Below are 17,859 nucleotides of genomic sequence, written 5' to 3' on the forward strand. Positions count from 1 at the left end.
TGTCTGGTCTGGGCTACTGTAAAAAACATGGCTGCCTCCGAAGAGGACCCAATCCCGATGTAAATATAAAGTATTTAAATATAAAGGTCCCATTCTAGGGTAAAGAAAACAACAATAAGTACAAATTGCACAATTACAAACTAGTAAAAACATCAGTAGGATTATTTAATAATTACTTTCTGCCAATAGATCCCTTTCACCCAAATCTTACACACTGAACCTTTAAGTAAATAACATGTATTGATGAGATATGTGAGGATGAGGAAGAGGAAGAGGACGAGGAGGAGAGAGAAGGTCCCATGTGTAATGTGTCCCCTGACAAACTCCGGCAATTTATTACACAATTATTTAATTAAATTAAAAAACATTTTCTCCAATTTTCACCAAAACACTTTTATTATAGTTTTACTGGCCAAACTTAAACCTCCACTCTGCTGCTGTTGATAAATCAAGCGCTTCTTCATTCAAAACACACATTTCCTTCAAACATAATTCCTCCAGCCCTATTTGTGTTTGTGTTAGTTGTAAAGAAATGTAACTATGGGCCAAAGAGCTGCAGTATTCTCTGCCTCTCCTCTGTTCTGGTATTTCCTGATCTTCTCTCTCAATTAAACATCTTTTTATTCTTTTCACCTTTATCTCAATGACTCCTATTTTTCTTAAGAGGATGACACTTTGTGAGGGTTCAGCTTTTTATAGGTTAAGAATCAGGCCATTTTTGACCACAGGTTCTCAAAAGTTTTTTATATGAGGGAAAATGCAGTGTGTACTTTGCTAGTTTCAAGGTCATTGGTACAAAACTTCCTTTAACCAGCCTATAACGTTCTATAATGAATATTTTTGCATCTTGGTAGCAAATGTTCCGAGGCGTCACCAGACTATAACACATCGAGGCCATCTGCTGAGCTGTTCATTACTGAAACCCTCACACTTCTTTTTTCTTCAGTACCTTTTGCCACATGCCAATGGATTTACCATATATTTGAGCTGCCTGCTGTCATCACTGAGGAACTCGTGCTGCATACAGTACACTGTGGATTTCTGTCCTGAGCACCTGTGTCGCTCCCATGCTGCATCGCAAATTCTGATTTTACAAATATGCATGAACTCAAGTAGAAACAAGGCAACGAATCGAACAGTTTCGGCAATCTCAGAAAAAAGACGTGAAAATAGATCAGTTATATTCATTCACTTTTAAAAACACTGCATGTGATCCATTGGATTGTTTGGTGCAGTCCCTCATGCCGTGTTCTGTCCTCGTCCCGTCCCCTCACCTCCTCTTGATCAGAGTTAACAATGTCTGCCTCTCCTGCTCCTGCCTCCTCTCTATTCTCTTCATCTTGTAATCCCACTTGGGAATCTGCAGCTCGTTGTGGTTACGGCTCCGTCTGCATTTCTCTGGTATAAAGCTCGGAGCCGGGGCCTTGCAGAGCCTCACTTTGGGCACCATGATGCCTGGCCGCACACTGCTCCTTCTCAGCATTTTGAGTGGCAGGAGACTGGCTCGCCTAAAGGCCACAGAGGACGCAATGGCTATGTCACTGAGCAGCTGGGGCTGCAGGCTGGCCCTCCGATCCCTCTCCTTGGGAATGAGGAGGACCTGTGAGTTCTGGAATAATCTCTTATAGTTGTTCAGTCTGTCAGGGCCCAAGTGCTTCAGCTGAGCGACACGGTGCCGCCTCAGAATCTCCTGCACGGCGAGACGACGCTTCCCGATGCAGGGGGGGCTGCCCGGGCACACTGTTCTGCAGGCTATGGCAATGAGCGGGCTGGAGAGACTGGTGGTGATCTGGACCATGTGGTCGAGAACACCCTCGTCCACAGGGTTTACCTTGTTGTTGATGTAAAACCTATAAGGGCAGCAGGAGAGAATGTTGATCAAACGCCTCCAGCAAGAGTTTGGTGCTCGGCCCTGGTCCACCAGCTCCTACACAAGAGCATCAAACATTGTGGTTTAAAAGAAACAACTTCCAAAAAGAATTCGATATAAATTCCATGTCATGATGAATGTAATAACCTCCAGTATGGGCCACTCCAGAGGGAAGGAGTCACAGAACTGCTCGGCACAGGGCTTCAGCATCAGACGGTCCATCAGGTTGGCTGTCTCATAGCGACCAGTGAACAGAGCCCACTCCCTGGGAGTCAGACCGCGGCTGCTGTCCCGGGCCTGAATATCACCTCCTGGAAACATGAAGATTTATGGAGACGATCGAGGGAAAGGAATCTGATGAGCATGTGCACTGATCCAGCTGTGGCTCAGGAGATTGAGCAGGACATCCACTAACCAGAAGGTCGATGGTTGGATTCCCATCTCCTCCAGTCTGCTTTCAGAATTGTCCTTGGGCAAGATACTGAACCCAATATTGCCCCTGAACACTGTACCCACAGTGTATGAAAGTATGTTATGGAAAAAGTGATATAGAGTGAATAGGTGCATGCAACTTGTGCTGTAAAAAGACGTGAGTTGATAATAAGAAATACTATAAATACAATAAAACTATATATGATAAGCCTATATAAATACAGTCCATTTACCATTGATTTAATACAATAAATGAGAAACTTTATACATACATTTACCCTTATACATAAGATTTGATATAGCCCAATATCACAGACTAGCACTATTTTTCCTCATGGGTCCAAAACAATCAGAATATGTTGTTTTTCTAGAATTTGATGCTCATTTACTCTGCCTGTGTTCTTTTGTATTAAAAAGAAAATGAAGCTACACTCACCAGCCAGCATGAGAGTCCGAATACACTCAGCTCGACCCTGCATGGCCGCCTTCATCAGAGCTGTGAAACCGTGACAGTTCCTCCTCTCAACGTCCAACCCAGGGAAGTAGCTCAGCAGATAGGTGCAGATGTACAAATGACCTGCAGGACAGAGAGAGACATGGAAAGGTCATTTAGATATGGACAGGTCTCTACGTAGCTTCTTCAGACATTGAATTTGGCTCTCTTCATTCACACAACTTTTTAAAATCCATATAACAGACAAACACCTCCAATTCACATTTTGAAGAAAACAATTAGTGTGAAAAGTTTGTGTTCTTAATATGTAACTTTGTGGCAATGATGCGACACTTCTGGCCTTCTTGTGGCTGAACTTTAAAAAAAGTGACCCATTTGTAAAAAAGCGAATGTGCCCAAATATCCCAAAATAAATGTTTTGGCAAAGCAAGCAAGGTGTAATCTGGATGTGAACCTAAAGTGGTTGAGATTGGTTGATTGTGGCCTAGATCTGGCAAACAGAAGCGGACTGTCCAAGTACCATCATCACCTGCAGTATGTTGGCCTGATGTGGGATGTGGGCCAAATCTGTGCCAATAATGATGCTATGTGGGTCCTGTACACATGAGGCCAACAGTGAATGTTGGATGTGGTCGTCGCCATTCTGGTCTAAACGGAAATATCTGACACTTGAGCACAATTAATACACACAATGAAGAACTTAAATACATAAATGCAGTAACTCAAAAGCACAAACTGGTGATTTAACAGCAATAATTATTTATTTATTCCCCCAACAACACCTAGTTTTAAAGACATATTCTGCATATGTATGCAATCAAAGATCATAGATTTATTTTGCATTACATGTCTTATCATAATGTCAAGTCACCACTAACCACTTTACATTCATTTATCAGTATCTTCACTGAGCCAAATGGAACTTGAAGTAAAACTGCAGTTTCTTAAACATTCACATCATTAACTTGGCTGAATAAAACCAGGGTAATAAAACCCTCTGACCTGTTTCATTGTACCAGACATGAGGGATTTCATCCATCAGGTACACAGCCTGTTCACCCTGCTGCTGTTTGCCATGCACGATAAGTGTCCACTGCCTGATCACCAGACTCTTTGCTCAGGCTGTAAGATCCCTGATCCTCCGCCACAAACAACTAAGACTGGATTATTCTCTCCTTCATTTATGCCACTTTGTTGAAAGTAGAATAAAGGAACTTCAGCTGTAATTTAATTGCATTGTGTTACACAGTAATAATTCTTTTAAATCCTGAATGTTAACTCCAGCTGTCTAGATATTTTCTTCCTTTAGTAAAGAGCGAGTGAAACTTTCTCTCCTCTGTCTGATGACCACTTTGCTGCAGGAATCACAGACTTGGTCACTGCTCCCCCGAGGTGTTGCAGAGTACTCTGTCATGAAAGGGGATCAATACTTTTTTAATGGAGCAGAAAATGAAGACTAGTCTGCAGCCATTCATCATCGTTAGCAGATGAGAGGCTGCGTCGCTGTGTCTGATACATGTGGCTGCATCGCTATGAAATTACCTTCGCCATGATACTGTCTAATGTTAGCAAATAACAGGGATTCTTGCAGGCACCAGACCTCATAATACGATCGGAGCTTTAATTTGGACCAATTTTCAAACTCAGTTCTCTGCACTGAAGTTTCTACCACTGTAGATTATGCATTAAAGTAAAAGTAGTGGGGGAGAGAAACGTATATAAAGGTCAAATGTCTTGTTAGGAGGGATAATAGATAAACCAGATGTTAGATCGCTTACAGGGATGATTACCTGATGTAAAGAAAGGCTACACCAATAATGGGCTTATAAATGCACACATATGACACAGATGTGATATTTTCATGACAAATATATGTGTGCCTCCTCCGTGATCACAGTTGTGTGTGGACGATAATGTACAAAGGATGAAGTATAACAATGAAAACGCTCCACACTGTGGTAAATGGAGGAGAAAGAAACTCAGTGAGCTCTCTATCTTCTCTGAAGAATCTTTTTATGGATCCCTGTCGGAGTGAACACGTCAGCATGACGGTCTCCCTCAAATACACTTACTCAAGATGACTCCATTAGTTTTAAACAAGTCGCTTCTTTCACAGCTGGCAAGAGAGAGGAGATGTAGAAACTTCACTTGTGTGCGTGAAATTTTTTTCTTTCTTGATGTAAGTTTAATCTTTCTCATACAAGTCTATTACATCTCTCCGTTGCAGTCATAAAAGAAGGAACCAGCTAAAGTCACATCATAGTTTTGTTCGAACAGCAGCCACAAATACAAGTTACAGGGTCATAGAATATTGAATTTCCCTTCAATTACAATGAACTTTTGATTAAAGAAGAACAATAGATTGTTTTTGTTGCTCAGATTCAGCGATTGTTTCATGATAATATTGTACTCAGCAAAGAAAAAGAAGAAATCTCATAGAATCACTAAAAATAATCTAGCTGCATCAAGGAACATGAGCTTTGAAGGCAGACAAAAAGAGACAAATGGTCAAATTGGTACCCTCGAGTTTTACTTTGAAAAATCGGTTTACAGGTTAGACGGTTCAACCTTGGCCTTTACTTCGTGTCATCTAATCTGGTTGCTGCTCATGCTTGTGACCCTGTTGCACAGTTTTTATAGTATCCCTGAAATTACACTGTTGAGTTCAGTGATGGAACTGATGCTCTTTTGGAGACCTGTGATGTGTGTAAATGTGAAGTAACCCCAGTGCAGAGTGTCTAAGTGAGCGTATTGACTCACTGTAATGTCACTAATGCTATGCCTCCTCTGAGCTAGCATTTGCTAAAATTAGCCACATGAGCCGCTGGTCTTCCAGTTAAGACGTCAGCATTAATCCTCTCAGTGTAGCGACTTCCTTCAAATGTTGTATGGTCTCATTTTAAAAGATCTGACTTAACAAAAAGGTTTTGTGATGTAACCCGATAAAGTGATATGTTGTCATGACAAGAACAGGAGAAGGGACTTTCCATATTATAAAAGCAACTGAGGACATCTTGTGATAGTCTAGTTTAGTCTTTTGTTTTTATTGTTGTTTATTGTATTTTTTTTTCTGTTCATACTAAGCAAATGAGCCAATATGATAACTGCTGAGCTTCAGATGTGCTGATTGGTTGAGCCTATCAGACAGAAGTACGTTGGCAATCGCGCATTTCCGGCCTTTAGTTTGCATCAGTTTAGTAAATGTAAGTCAAAGTTCATGTTAAATATTTTTTCAAAAAGAGATGTCCAGTTCTTTTCCCAATAATATTTTTTCATGTGATTTTGGTTTTGATGCAACTGACTCGTTATTGACCGAGAGTATGAACCAGTGGGACCTTGATACCATGGATCGCTATTAGCCCCTTGTGGACGAATGTCACGATTTTGCCTCAAACCCCATTTCGGTCTTAATGCCACCGAGGTGACGATTGTGCCTGTACTATTATTGTACTACTACTATTGATGGTGCAAATACTACACATACCAAGGAAGGTATTGGAAGCACTCTGCCAACATCTAGCAAAGTTATTTTGAGGTATTAAGCTGTATTTGAAATACTGTGATGATTGAACAGCAATGATTGTACAGAAACATATGTTGCTATTCAATTTCAATCAAAAGCAGCATCAATCTACATAACAGAGACTGGAAAATTTGTTAAATGCCCCATTATGCCTAATGTTTCTAATTTGCCTCATACCTTAATTTTATATCTACTGTATAGGCTATATGGAAGTTAACAATCTCCAATTCATTTAGCATCTGTATGACAGCCAAAAACACAAATACTATTTTTTTTATAAAATTGGAAATTACTTCAGGCATTAAGGGGTTAATCAATCACATTTTATTTGTAAAGCTCATATTCACAAATAAGAGTTTCTCTCATGGGGCTTTACAAGGTGGGACTTCCTCTGTCCTTAACCCTGATCGCTACTGTGCAGACTGCGGCTCCAATATCAGAAAATGTATCACACGCGGAATCGATTGCATTTCTGTCCATCCTGGGAGAGTGATCCCTCACATGGGGCTCTCTCAGAGGATTGTACATTTTCTTCAACTGTTCAAAAATTTTGGAGTAGTTTTTCCTTGGATGCCAAGGATGCCACACCTTGTTAAGCCCTATGAGACAAATTGTGTTTGTGAATATGGTCTATACAAATAAAAATGTATTTGATTTGATTGATTGTACAATGGGAGGAAGTGAAGACAAGTCATCCATTTTAATATACAGGCTAAGATCAAGAGAAAGAGGTGATTCTCAACCAGCCACAGTGTGTACATGCTCCCACAATCTGAATGAGAGCTAATGAGGCTAATAAGTAATATGATCTGTGCTGGTTGACCCTGATGACACTTAAGGCCATCATTAAGAAAACTAACACCAACAAAGCTGCTGTTAATAACAGATTTGCTTTGATAGTTTCTTTGATTTGTTTACAGCAAATATCGATAGAAGTTTAAAAAATGAGACAATCTACATATAGGTGGTCAATTCAAAGGCCCAAAGGGGGTTTACCTGCTTGCGCTGCCGTGATCAGAGCAGTGTTGCCCTCATTGTCCTGCCAGTTGACATCCAGAAACGGACACTGAGAGAGGGCCATGACCACATCCAAGTAGCCATGGTAACACGCCACAATCAGGCCAGACTGAAACACAAAAACAAGAGGGCCTGAGTTTCTTCTTCTTCCTCCTCTCTTTGACTCTGATTGATTTTGGCTTTTAAAAACACCCAATATTGTTCCTCCCGGCCACAGTGAAACTTTTTCTTGTGGTTACACCACCATTTTAACCCTCAGGAGAAAATCATTGCAAGGACTCTCATAAAGAGAAATAACACTTGTTGGTCATCCTGCCTGCAAGTAAAGCAAAATGCTGTAAGTTACAGTGTGGGCCAAACAAATGAAACTGTAATAGACTGTCCAGGCACAGCACTGGCCTCCAGCTGGAGATGTCATTGACCAAACACCAAACTGTCATAAGTATTACTGATTGATTTACTGTTATATCATTGTCGATGTTGGGAATTGGGGTAATTCATGATATTCTAATATTGTTTTCCCAACAGAAGGGATTGGCTTCTATAAATTAACCTACCCCCAGCCTTAGTGTGACTGGGGTCACCTTGTTACGCTATGCATGGGAAATGGTCTAACCCTAACCCAAAAACACATGCTCCCTTGTGGTTTCAATAATCTGTCAGAGTAGAACAGGAGGTAGAACCATCAGCTACCAGGCTCCTCTCCTGTGGAACCAGCTCCCACTCTGGGTTCTAGAGTCTGTAAGAGTAGAACAGGAGGTAGAACCTTCAGCTACCAGGCTCCTCTCCTGTTGAACCAGTTCCCACTCTGGGTTCTAGAATCTGTAAGAGTGGAACAGGAGGTAGAACCTTCAGCTACCAGGCTCCTCTCCTGTGGAACCAACTCCCACTCGGGGTTTGGGAGTCAGACACCATCTCTGCATTTAAGGTTAAACTTAAAACTAGGGATGCACCGATATGGAAATTCTTGGCCGATACCGATACCGATATTTAAAATAACAATCTGGCCGATAGCCGATACCGATACCGATATTTGTTTATTTTCTTTTTGTTGTTATTCATTCACCCTTTTGTGCCAGAAAAATAATTTCAGCCCTTCATCACTCTTATCTTTTAATGAGCACAAATTGAATCAGATTTATGAAACAATCTTTGATTTAACTTAACTTTATTTAACAGAGACATATTATGCCCATTTTACCGTTGAAATGGTTCCTTGGGATCTTAATGAAATGTCTGTAACATATTTTGGTCAAAATACCACAAGGGTAATTTAAAACAGCACCTTTTTACCCTGTCTAAAACAGCCCTGTTAAAGTATCATTATAGAGAACGCTCTTCTCATTGATTTACGGTAGCAGTATTGCCCGTTTATTAGATGTGTTACGGCTTCTGTGTGTATGACGTATGTTGTCAATTCCCTTGTTACCTGTGCATGAGACGGATGAATAGAGTTGGTGCACATGAGAATAAAGTACTTAAACAGACGCTACGCTCATACTTTTTACACCAAGTTACACGGCGTGAGTCAAGATAACTTAACGAGCCCTCCTCAGATTTACCTGTTTTGAGTGTCGGGCAGAAATCCCATCGCGTCAACACCCACCGTGGCCCTTCGCGATGCTTGTTTTAATTAAACAGTCGGATTCCCCTGGTCCGCACCAGTTCTCAGTCAGCTGCTAGGCGCCAGCCGGAGGGTTCCCCCAGCGGTCGCCGTAGCTGAGGTGATCCGCGAGAAGGGCCCGACACGCGTCCAGAGTGGCCGCCGCTGACCGCGTACCCGGTCCCCTCCGCGCCGGCGATGGACAACGCCCCGCGGTACAAGAGAAAGAAAGCCCCCCCACCAGTGACGCCGTGAGGTGCCACCGGATGAGGACCTCCCGGTGCCGCACACTGAGCCTCCGGCGGCGCGGAGAGGAGGGCGACGGAGGGACTGCTCCCCCGCCAGCGGCACGTGCCCAGCGGTTATACCACAAATATGAACATCGGTCAATGATATCGGTGAAAGTCAAGTTTATTACCGATAAGCCGATATCAGTAAACGAGGCGAATATCGGCCGCTACCGATGTTCGGCCGATAAATCGGTGCATCCCTACTTAAAACGTTCCTTTTTGAAACAGCCTATAGTTAGTTCTGGATCAGGTGAGTCCTGAACCATCCCTTAGTTATGCTGCTATAGGTATAGCCTGCTGGGGAAACTCCCATCATGCACTGAGCACTTCTCCCCTTCTCTCTGTCTCCAGATTCATTTATTTACATGTCATCAACTATGTGTCTTTTTGCTCCCATAGCCTCTCTCTCTTTCTCTCTCTCTCTCTGTGCAGGTATCTCCGACTCCAGAGCTGCAGGATAACAACTATCATTATTATTATTACAATTATTATCAATAACACCTATTATTACGTAATTACCATATGAACTGTTGCTGCTATCATTAATAATCAATTACACTGTTATTGTTTTCAGAGCTGATACCTGATGGTGCACAAGTGTTCTTGGTCCCTCTCACCTCTCTCTTACCATCTTCTCCCCCTCCCAACTAGCTCTCTCTCTCTCTTCTCTCCCCTCTTTTCCACCCATCTCTTCTCCCCTCCCCAGTTTTCCCTGCTCACCCCAACCGGTCGGGGCAGATGGCCGCCCACATTGAGTCAGGCTCTAGAGGTTTGTTCCAGTTAATGAGGGAGTTTTTCTCTCCACAGGCGCCAAGATTCTGATCATTGTGGGAACTGTTGTCTTGACCTTCTATGTAAAATGCCTTGAGATAATGCATGTTACGATTTGGTGCTATACAAATTAAGCACCAAATTGAATTGAATCTGTATTGTAAATGAACACAATTATAATTGAAACACACTGGTTCCACGTAGAAGTTGAAAATATTACACTTCAGGTGAACAATTGGGGCACAACACACGTTAGTGCACTCATATAGGCCAGTATAAATATGAGATTACTGGTCAATCCCTCTGTGTGTTCCAGCTCCATACGCACACAGTATCTCTTACCCAGGGCTCAGGTCAGTGTCTCTAGGAGCCTGTTAAAAGCTGAGCCCTGATGGCAAGCTTCTTCTTGACACTGCCGCTATGCACTTTACACTCCCCATCTGTCACTGGAGGCTTAACCAACTGCTCTGAACTCCCCTTCAAGATGTGACCTTCAGGAGCTCCTGGAGCTGCTCCAGGATCTGCTGGCCCGACCGCAAAACCTGATGTGACTGCCAGTGAGGAAACCGTTCACCCAGGGTCAATGTGCGTCTTATGCTTCATTGTACAAATAAGAATACATATTGGATGTTTGGCTTGTTGATCAGCTATGAATATATGTATGTATTTTAGCTGACACTTTTCAGGATGGTTACTAAACCTGTAAACTTCACTGTTGACATTAGGGACAAGCAAAAATGCTTAAAATGATATAAATGGCCAATTAACTTTAGTCTAAAACTGGGTGTCATTATCCCATTATTTTGAGGAGCAGTGGTTGATGCATGTGTAAGGGGGGACAGGGTGTTTTATAGTGATTGTAATGTGCTGAAAAGGTTAAACCCCCTAACTGTTGGAAACTAAAGAAGTGGTTAATTCACATTTCAATATTGGACAACACATCGATCTACAATGCATCTGTGTTCAGGCATAGCATGGCCAACACTGTGATGAATGACTATTGCTGCTAGAACAATTCACTTCCTCAGCTGTACATTAACTCCATGAACAATGGAAGTCACAAATCAGTGAATAGATCAGAATATATAGGCCTAATCCAACGTTGAAGGATTTGACCAGTGGATGTGTTTCAGAAATTCTTCTCTTTACATTTCTGACATTTTCACTATTTTGCAACCAACACTATGTTGTTTCTGATTTTTTTAACGTACTTTGAATGTGAATTAACAAATGCGCATTGGTTGACCTGATCATTGCCGGATGAATTATTTGTCTAATATAATTAAACATTGTTAATAAAGTGACTCAAAACTTGCTTGAACTAGATTAGAACTCGATCACCATTACATCAAGGAATGAAAACAATGGGTGCTTGTTATGTGATAAAATATATATGGAACCTGAAGCCCTTCAGAAATCATTGGTCAATGGTCAAAAGAGGTTTCCAGTGGAGAACATTGAAGTTTCATTGATTTCCACCATGGCGCTGGGGTTTCAAGTGAGTAGACAAAAATAAACCCTCAACATTTCATTAAAATGCATTAAACAACCTACTCTTCTGTTCTTATCTGTCTCCCACACTTCCTCCTCGGACATTCCTTGTCTGATCATGATTTTGACGATGATGGAGTTGTTGTTGCAGCACGCCTTGAAGAAGGAGATGGACTCAGGGCTTGGTGAGCGGTACATGTCCGACATGACTGAATTGTCTGGGGGATAGAAGGAGTCTTCCGAGGCGATGCGCCGCATGTCCGAGCGATCCGGCAGAGCCTCGAAGTCCAGCTCCTCAAACTCCTGGTAGATATCGTCCTCATCCTCCCAGTAGTTGCGTGTGTAATCAACTTCCCTCTCCTCTTGATATTCCTCTCCTGATATCTCGCTGTCATTCCCATCTTCACCCACCATAGTGATGGACATGACAGGTGTATCCATGGCCCCTTTATTGGTCGTGAATTCAATATCACCAAATACAGGTCCTCCAGTTGTTCCATTCTCTCGAACCTTTGAACCTTCAATTTTCTCCTCCGTTATCAACACCATTTATAACCTCCCCCACACACTTTTTCAATTATTGTGGGGTGCCAGGACAACTCTAGGAGGAACTAGAGCTTATGTCCGCTGGCCCAACGCAATACAGCGTCTCATCCCAGATGACAATTAATCCAGGCCAGGTTCTTGACCTTAACTCCTTTTCATCTCTGAAAGGTCACAGCGGAGGCATAAGATCATTGCACCTGTTGCTAGTCCTCCGGCATCGTCAAATAAATCTTCAGCTCTCCACAGACGTTACAAATCCTCTATGCCACAATGTCACAAGCAAATATTTGATCATGTGCATGATCTGAAGTCACCAGTCTATACTAATGAAGTGACCAAACACAGTCAATAGAAATAAAATGTCACACTTATTCCTCCTTGATCGGTTCTTCAGAGTCACGTTTTCAGTTAAGTCCGGTTTGACAGGCCCAAGAGCATCCATGGTTTACAAAGTGCAGCAAAGCCTACTTGTCGTCACACAGGCGCCACAAGCTTTGATGGTCCCATTGTATAATCATGACGTCAGCACCCAGCCAGGCAGCTTGAATCGACTTCTTGAAGAGTTGAGTGGAAGTTAAAGTTGAAGTTGCCCTGTGCAAAGCAAAGGAACTGGTCGTCGTCTTGGTTGGAAACAGTAACTAATCCTGTGTTTCCCTGTGGAGGAACCCTGGGCTTCTGTGACAATTGCCGGCAATGGGATGAGAGACATTTGCTTCAACTGACGCTTGTTAATCCATTTAGTCTCTCTCTCTCTCTCTCTCTCTCTCTCTCTCTCTCTCTCTCTCTCTCTCTCTCGCTCCATCTTCAGCTCCCCTGTTGCATTCCTCGAGCCAGTGACAAGAGAGTTTACATGTTTGCTGTTGGAATACAGCAAACTGTGAAAATGGCACAAGCAGAAATAGACTTGTCTTAAACTGAACCTCTCTGAATATCTATTTACACGGCGACAACAGAAGAAAACCAGCAAGTCCAAAAATAATGTGCAAAATAAAGAAATCTAGAAATAGAAATATAGATATTCCTTATAAATGTCATTAGTTCACCTGGTCAAGCGGACCCTGCCCCACTCTGTTTTCATCCTCTGTTGCTCTTAACACAGCCAGCTTAAATTGGATTTCTCACCCATGTGACCTAGTTTGTACACAGAGCACAGTGGAAGGACTAGGATCACCTAGAAAGAGTCGGAGTCGAGTATGAGACGAGTTCAAGTCTGTGTGACGTCCCCATCGCCTGAGTCTGAGTCATTAAGGTTTCTTTGGATGTAAAACCCATAAAGACATAATGGATGCACAATTCAAGGTGTCTTTTTTGTCATCTTAGTAACTGTTTATAATGGTATGCATCTGAATCTGATAGGCTGGTGAACACACCTTTGACAAGAGAACCAATAGGAGAGGGGTGGGATGTATCAGTTGCATACTTTAAAACAGATTATTATTGGCTTTTATCTACATTAAAAACCCCTCAGCGTCCTTGTTTCTAACTACTGAGTCAGAGCTGAAGCCCCCCTAAAATGTTCTTCAGCCCCCCCAAATAATTATTGTGATTTTTTTTTTTTAAATTAAACTATTGTTTTACACATGGACAAGTTATTTATAACTCTAACATGCTACATATGTGAGTGCGTTTCTGGTTTGTATGTTTTCTCCCCCTTCACATTACATACTTAACAATAAAAGATCGGGCACTAGGACCTTGGGGAGTCTGCATCGCTGCTGCGCTGGCTTTCTCACTCTGCCAAGTAAAGGCCAATGTATGCTTCTCCGTTTTGACAGACACGGACAGATAGGACCACCTTCTCCAACGTGGAACGCCCTCTCCGTGCCTCTCCGCGGCTCCTCGGAGAGCTTTTCGTGCAGCTTTTCGTGCAGCTCTCATTTTTCTAAAGGCCTCAAGGCCTCAGTATGCTTCTCCGAGTCCGTTGCGGACTGACGGACGGACAGAGCGGACGGACCCTTTTTGATTTATAGTTGTACAATCCTTTTTGTTGTGAAAACAATTCACCGCCAGAACAGTAGATGGCGCAACTGAAGTCGAGCTTAGAGAAGCCTACCTCATGAGGTATATAGAAGAAGTCCACGCTGGTTTATTTACGTCGTCCCGGCTCCTCACACACAGTGAACGATGGCAACTAACAGAAAAAGGATGTTGATGACGCGACAGTTTTTGCTGAATAAAGTGACACCCAGCGGGTCAAAATGCTTATGTTATCGTGTCTTAACGCAGCGGTTCCCCGGTCTTGTTTCCAAACTGCGTTGCTAATTCAACAGCTGCAACAGCTTGAAGCTACACGGAGGCAGCTAGCTCCCCCCAGCTCCCACACACAGTCAGCAGGGACACCCGATACTAGCTACTACCAAGTGTTTGCTTCTAACCTGACGGTTTTTGAGAAACAGTGTCATGAGAGCCGTGGGATTAAAGTCAGCGGGTTTGTGCGCTGTTCCCACCGCAGTTAGCATGGTGGTTAGCCCGCTAGCCCCGTTATCAAAGTTCGTTATAACCTCATGTGACCGTACACACATGCCGTAAGTGCTCTAACCAGCCACCGTGAGCCGGACAACGCCGCTGGCTTAACACACTTGTCACATTAATCATAGAGTCGTAGTTGTGATTTTGGTTTATTGTGATGTAGGAAATGGAACAGGAAGTTTCCATTCCGAAATGCTGGCGTTAGCGGACCAATCACAGCCAAGGGCTATCCGTGGGCTCTCCGTCATTTCGACGTGTAGTTAGAAAAATGAGAGCTGCACGAAAAGCTCTCCGAGGAGCCGCGGAGAGGCCCGGAGAGGGCGTTCCACGTTGGAGAGGGCGGTCCTATCTGTCCGTGTTCGTCAAAACGGAGAAGCATACATTGGCCTTAACATTCAGCATCCTTACGGGCTAAGCCCCCCCTTTCTTTCAATCCTAGAAACGCCCCTGGACTGGCCTATCGCATCGTCGAGTTCACAGCAGACCTGACAAACACTTGGAGGTAAAAGGTTTGTTTTGCTACACACTTCACGTCTTTGATATGTGTTAGGTTTAGCTCCAGAGCAGGTCTCCATCCCCTCTGTGAGTGTGGCTTTAACAAGACGAGAGTGAATGGGTCAAGTCTTATTTCGTCCTCTCTCTTGTCCTTGGTCCGAGGAACATTGCTCTAACCCTCTCCCCATTCACACAGGTCAGATTGATCTCAGGCAGCCAGTTACCTCTGTCTCAATCCCTGTCCTTCAGCATGAGGGGAACCCTGACGTCTTCCCTCACCCTCTAATGCCATCAGAGTAAAGACCTGCTTTGCTGTGAAGATCCCTGGTTCTTGCCGATAATCTTGAGGAGCTCACACAGGCACTACAGAGGCTCCTCATCTCAGCTCAACTCATACTTACAAAAAAACTAAATAAAAATTATGCAAAAGAATAAAATTAGCACTCTGTCGTAAACTTATCTTTAAGAGACAATTGTTTATGTTGACACACACAAGTTTGGTCTCAGCACAGGCTACATCGTCTCCTCTGTTTCAGCTCCTCCAGTTGTGTAATGGAATGCTGAACTGGTCCCTATGGTGAATATGCCTTTAACAGCTAATTCACCCCGATTGAGGCTTAAACCTCATAGATAACAGAAAAGGCTGAATACAGTGCAGGAAGTCTTTGAATGAATAAAACAGAAGGATTTGAAAATCCTCAAAGGGCTTAAAACATGGTTCACACCACAAACAAAGAACAACACACACAATCAGTCTTTTCCAGTTAAGATATTTTCTTTTTATTTTATATGGCAGCTACAGTTACTATACATTAAAACTGATAATCCCACAGGTGGAATTTCTTATCCAATGTAAAGATAATTCTTATCCTACCATGATACAATCTAAATTGTTGAACCTTTCAAAATAAAGGTATTGTTGTACAAATTCTGCAGGCATCCACATCTGTAACAGTAAACATTTTAAGAATAATTTATTATCTGTCAGTTTTTGCAGCTGGGACCCGGAGCAGCTGGAAAGTGTCACTGTTTTGTTTTGAGCCTGAAGTCTGGTGTGACGATAGAGTAGCAGAGGAAAGGAAGGCCTTTCTGACGCAGCATTAATCCTCTCAGAGCTCCTTAAGGAGGGACACTTACTCTGTGATTTAATTGCTATGAAAAGGTTGATCGGAATGTGAAACATGAAGTGCAGGCTGGAAAAATCTGATTTACCTTGACAGCAGAAATCTTGTCTCAGCTGCATATGCTGCTAATCTGTCCTTGGCTTCCAAAACTGTTAAGACTGTGCATTAGCTGACGCGTAATTGGATTCAGCAGAAATAAACCCCGCTTCCTGTTTCCCCAAGGAACGTTTTCATTCAGTAAGAGACACGATTTCAAATCGGAGCCAGGTTGGTTTAAAACACTTTTTTTTTTCAAAATTATACAATTTTAATTTAAATTTTTTTGGGACATTGTGGTTATCTGTTAGAACAAGACAGAGCTGAGGCCTTAAAAGACCAGACACATTTGCAAGAGACCCAAGATGCAACTGCTGCTACAATATGTTGTGTATAAAGTGTAAAGACGTGGTGACACCTCACTGAAATAACACAGTCCAACTGTAAAGCTTTTTGATTTAAATCTCTTTGGTCTTTACTCATTTGAAACTGTAAACAGCTGAATTCTTGCTATATGATCTTGTACATTTGTGTTGACAAAATTATCGGAACCAATTTGAGTTGGTGAGGTTGCAATTAATTGTCGCGATAATTAAAGCAGATGGTCCTCATTATATATCTCAGGTTAGTTTAATACTTAATTCAATCATTCAGCTCTTTTAAAATAGAGAAGGTCCTCATCGTGTTGTTGGGTATTATTGTGTTCATAACACCGAACAGTGACGAGAATGAAAATAAAGTTTTGTGAGGAAGGAAGGAAGAAAATATTTCCCAAGCATGGTGAAGGTAACGGATAAAAGAACAAATAATATTGATATATTATAAAGATCCTCCCTGACTGCAAGAGGAACATGATCACCAGAGAGAACAGAGGGACAGTTCAGGTGGTGAACGAAGAACAAAGGAAAACCCCAAGAACAGCATGCTTCAATATCTGACTGAAGTGGCTTCGTGGAAGAAGATACAATTTTTACAGAAAAACATATTAAATGTGTGACAGCCGTTGTCTCCGATGCATTTGGAGACATTACAAATTTCTTTAAGACAGATGAAAAAAAAACTGGGCCCTATGGCGAATATGCCTTTAACAGCTGATTCACTCAGAGTGAGGCTTAAAGCTCATATATAACAGAAAAGGCGTAATACAGTTTTACAAGAAGTCTCTGAATGAATAAAACAGAAGGATTTGAAAATTCTCAAAGCTCTTGAGAAAAAAAATAAACTCGGTGTTCCCAGAGGAAAAGAAGGTCTGGAAGAGAAGATGACCGTCCCCCGAGTCAAACATGGAGGCGGCTCAGTCATGTGATTCAGTGCAGGCCACAGTGAACTCAGAAGATTATCGAGGCATCAGATAGTTTTGTCTTCTCCAAACAGGATAATTAACCAAAACATACGTCTGGAAGAAATTGAGCAGTATGCTCCAGAAGAGTAAGCTTGTTGATCCTTGGTATGGTTGCCTGAAAAATGTTTTGCTGAAGGTCCCAATATATTTTCCCATTCAAGTGTCATACTTATTACTTCATTACTAGTATCATTCATACATGTATTCTTGAAATTAAGTATCACCTCTGTTGGATTTAATATGGAATAGAGAATATTTGATGCCAATTACTCAGAGCAGATGGTGTTTTTTCAGTGATTCATCTGTGCCTGTTTAATTAGATGAATGTAAGACAAACGACTTACAATAAATCTAGATTGTCTCATGTAGAAAAAAAAAACTGATTGGCCGTCATTT

General features: G+C 42.2%; 1 protein-coding gene across 1 annotated transcript; it reads right to left on the reverse strand.

Moving 5' to 3' along the window:
• Positions 1-1,270: 1,270 nt before the first annotated feature.
• On the reverse strand, positions 1,271-12,000 carry ankrd33bb (ankyrin repeat domain 33Bb). The gene is made up of 5 exons (XM_053438681.1): positions 11,515-12,000; positions 7,276-7,405; positions 2,739-2,879; positions 2,018-2,181; positions 1,271-1,927 (listed from the first exon to the last, which is right to left on the reverse strand). The coding sequence occupies exons 1-5, from the start codon at positions 11,998-12,000 to the stop codon at positions 1,271-1,273; spliced, it is 1,578 nt and encodes a 525-aa protein (XP_053294656.1).
• Between the last annotated feature and the right edge of the window lie 5,859 nt (positions 12,001-17,859).

This window comes from Pleuronectes platessa, chromosome 13 (genome assembly GCF_947347685.1).
Source record: "Pleuronectes platessa chromosome 13, fPlePla1.1, whole genome shotgun sequence".
Taxonomy (NCBI): Eukaryota; Metazoa; Chordata; class Actinopteri; order Pleuronectiformes; family Pleuronectidae; genus Pleuronectes; species Pleuronectes platessa.

Coding starts and splice junctions, on each gene's coding strand:
- ankrd33bb (XM_053438681.1), bottom strand. CDS start 12,000: ATGGTGTTGATAACGGAGGAGAAAATTGAAGGTTCAAAGGTTCGAGAG. Junction 2,182..2,738: donor TCGGACTCTCATGCTGGCTG/GTGAGTGTAGCT, acceptor TCATGTTTCCAG/GAGGTGATATTCAGGCCCGG. Junction 1,928..2,017: donor TGGAGTGGCCCATACTGGAG/GTTATTACATTC, acceptor GCTCTTGTGTAG/GAGCTGGTGGACCAGGGCCG.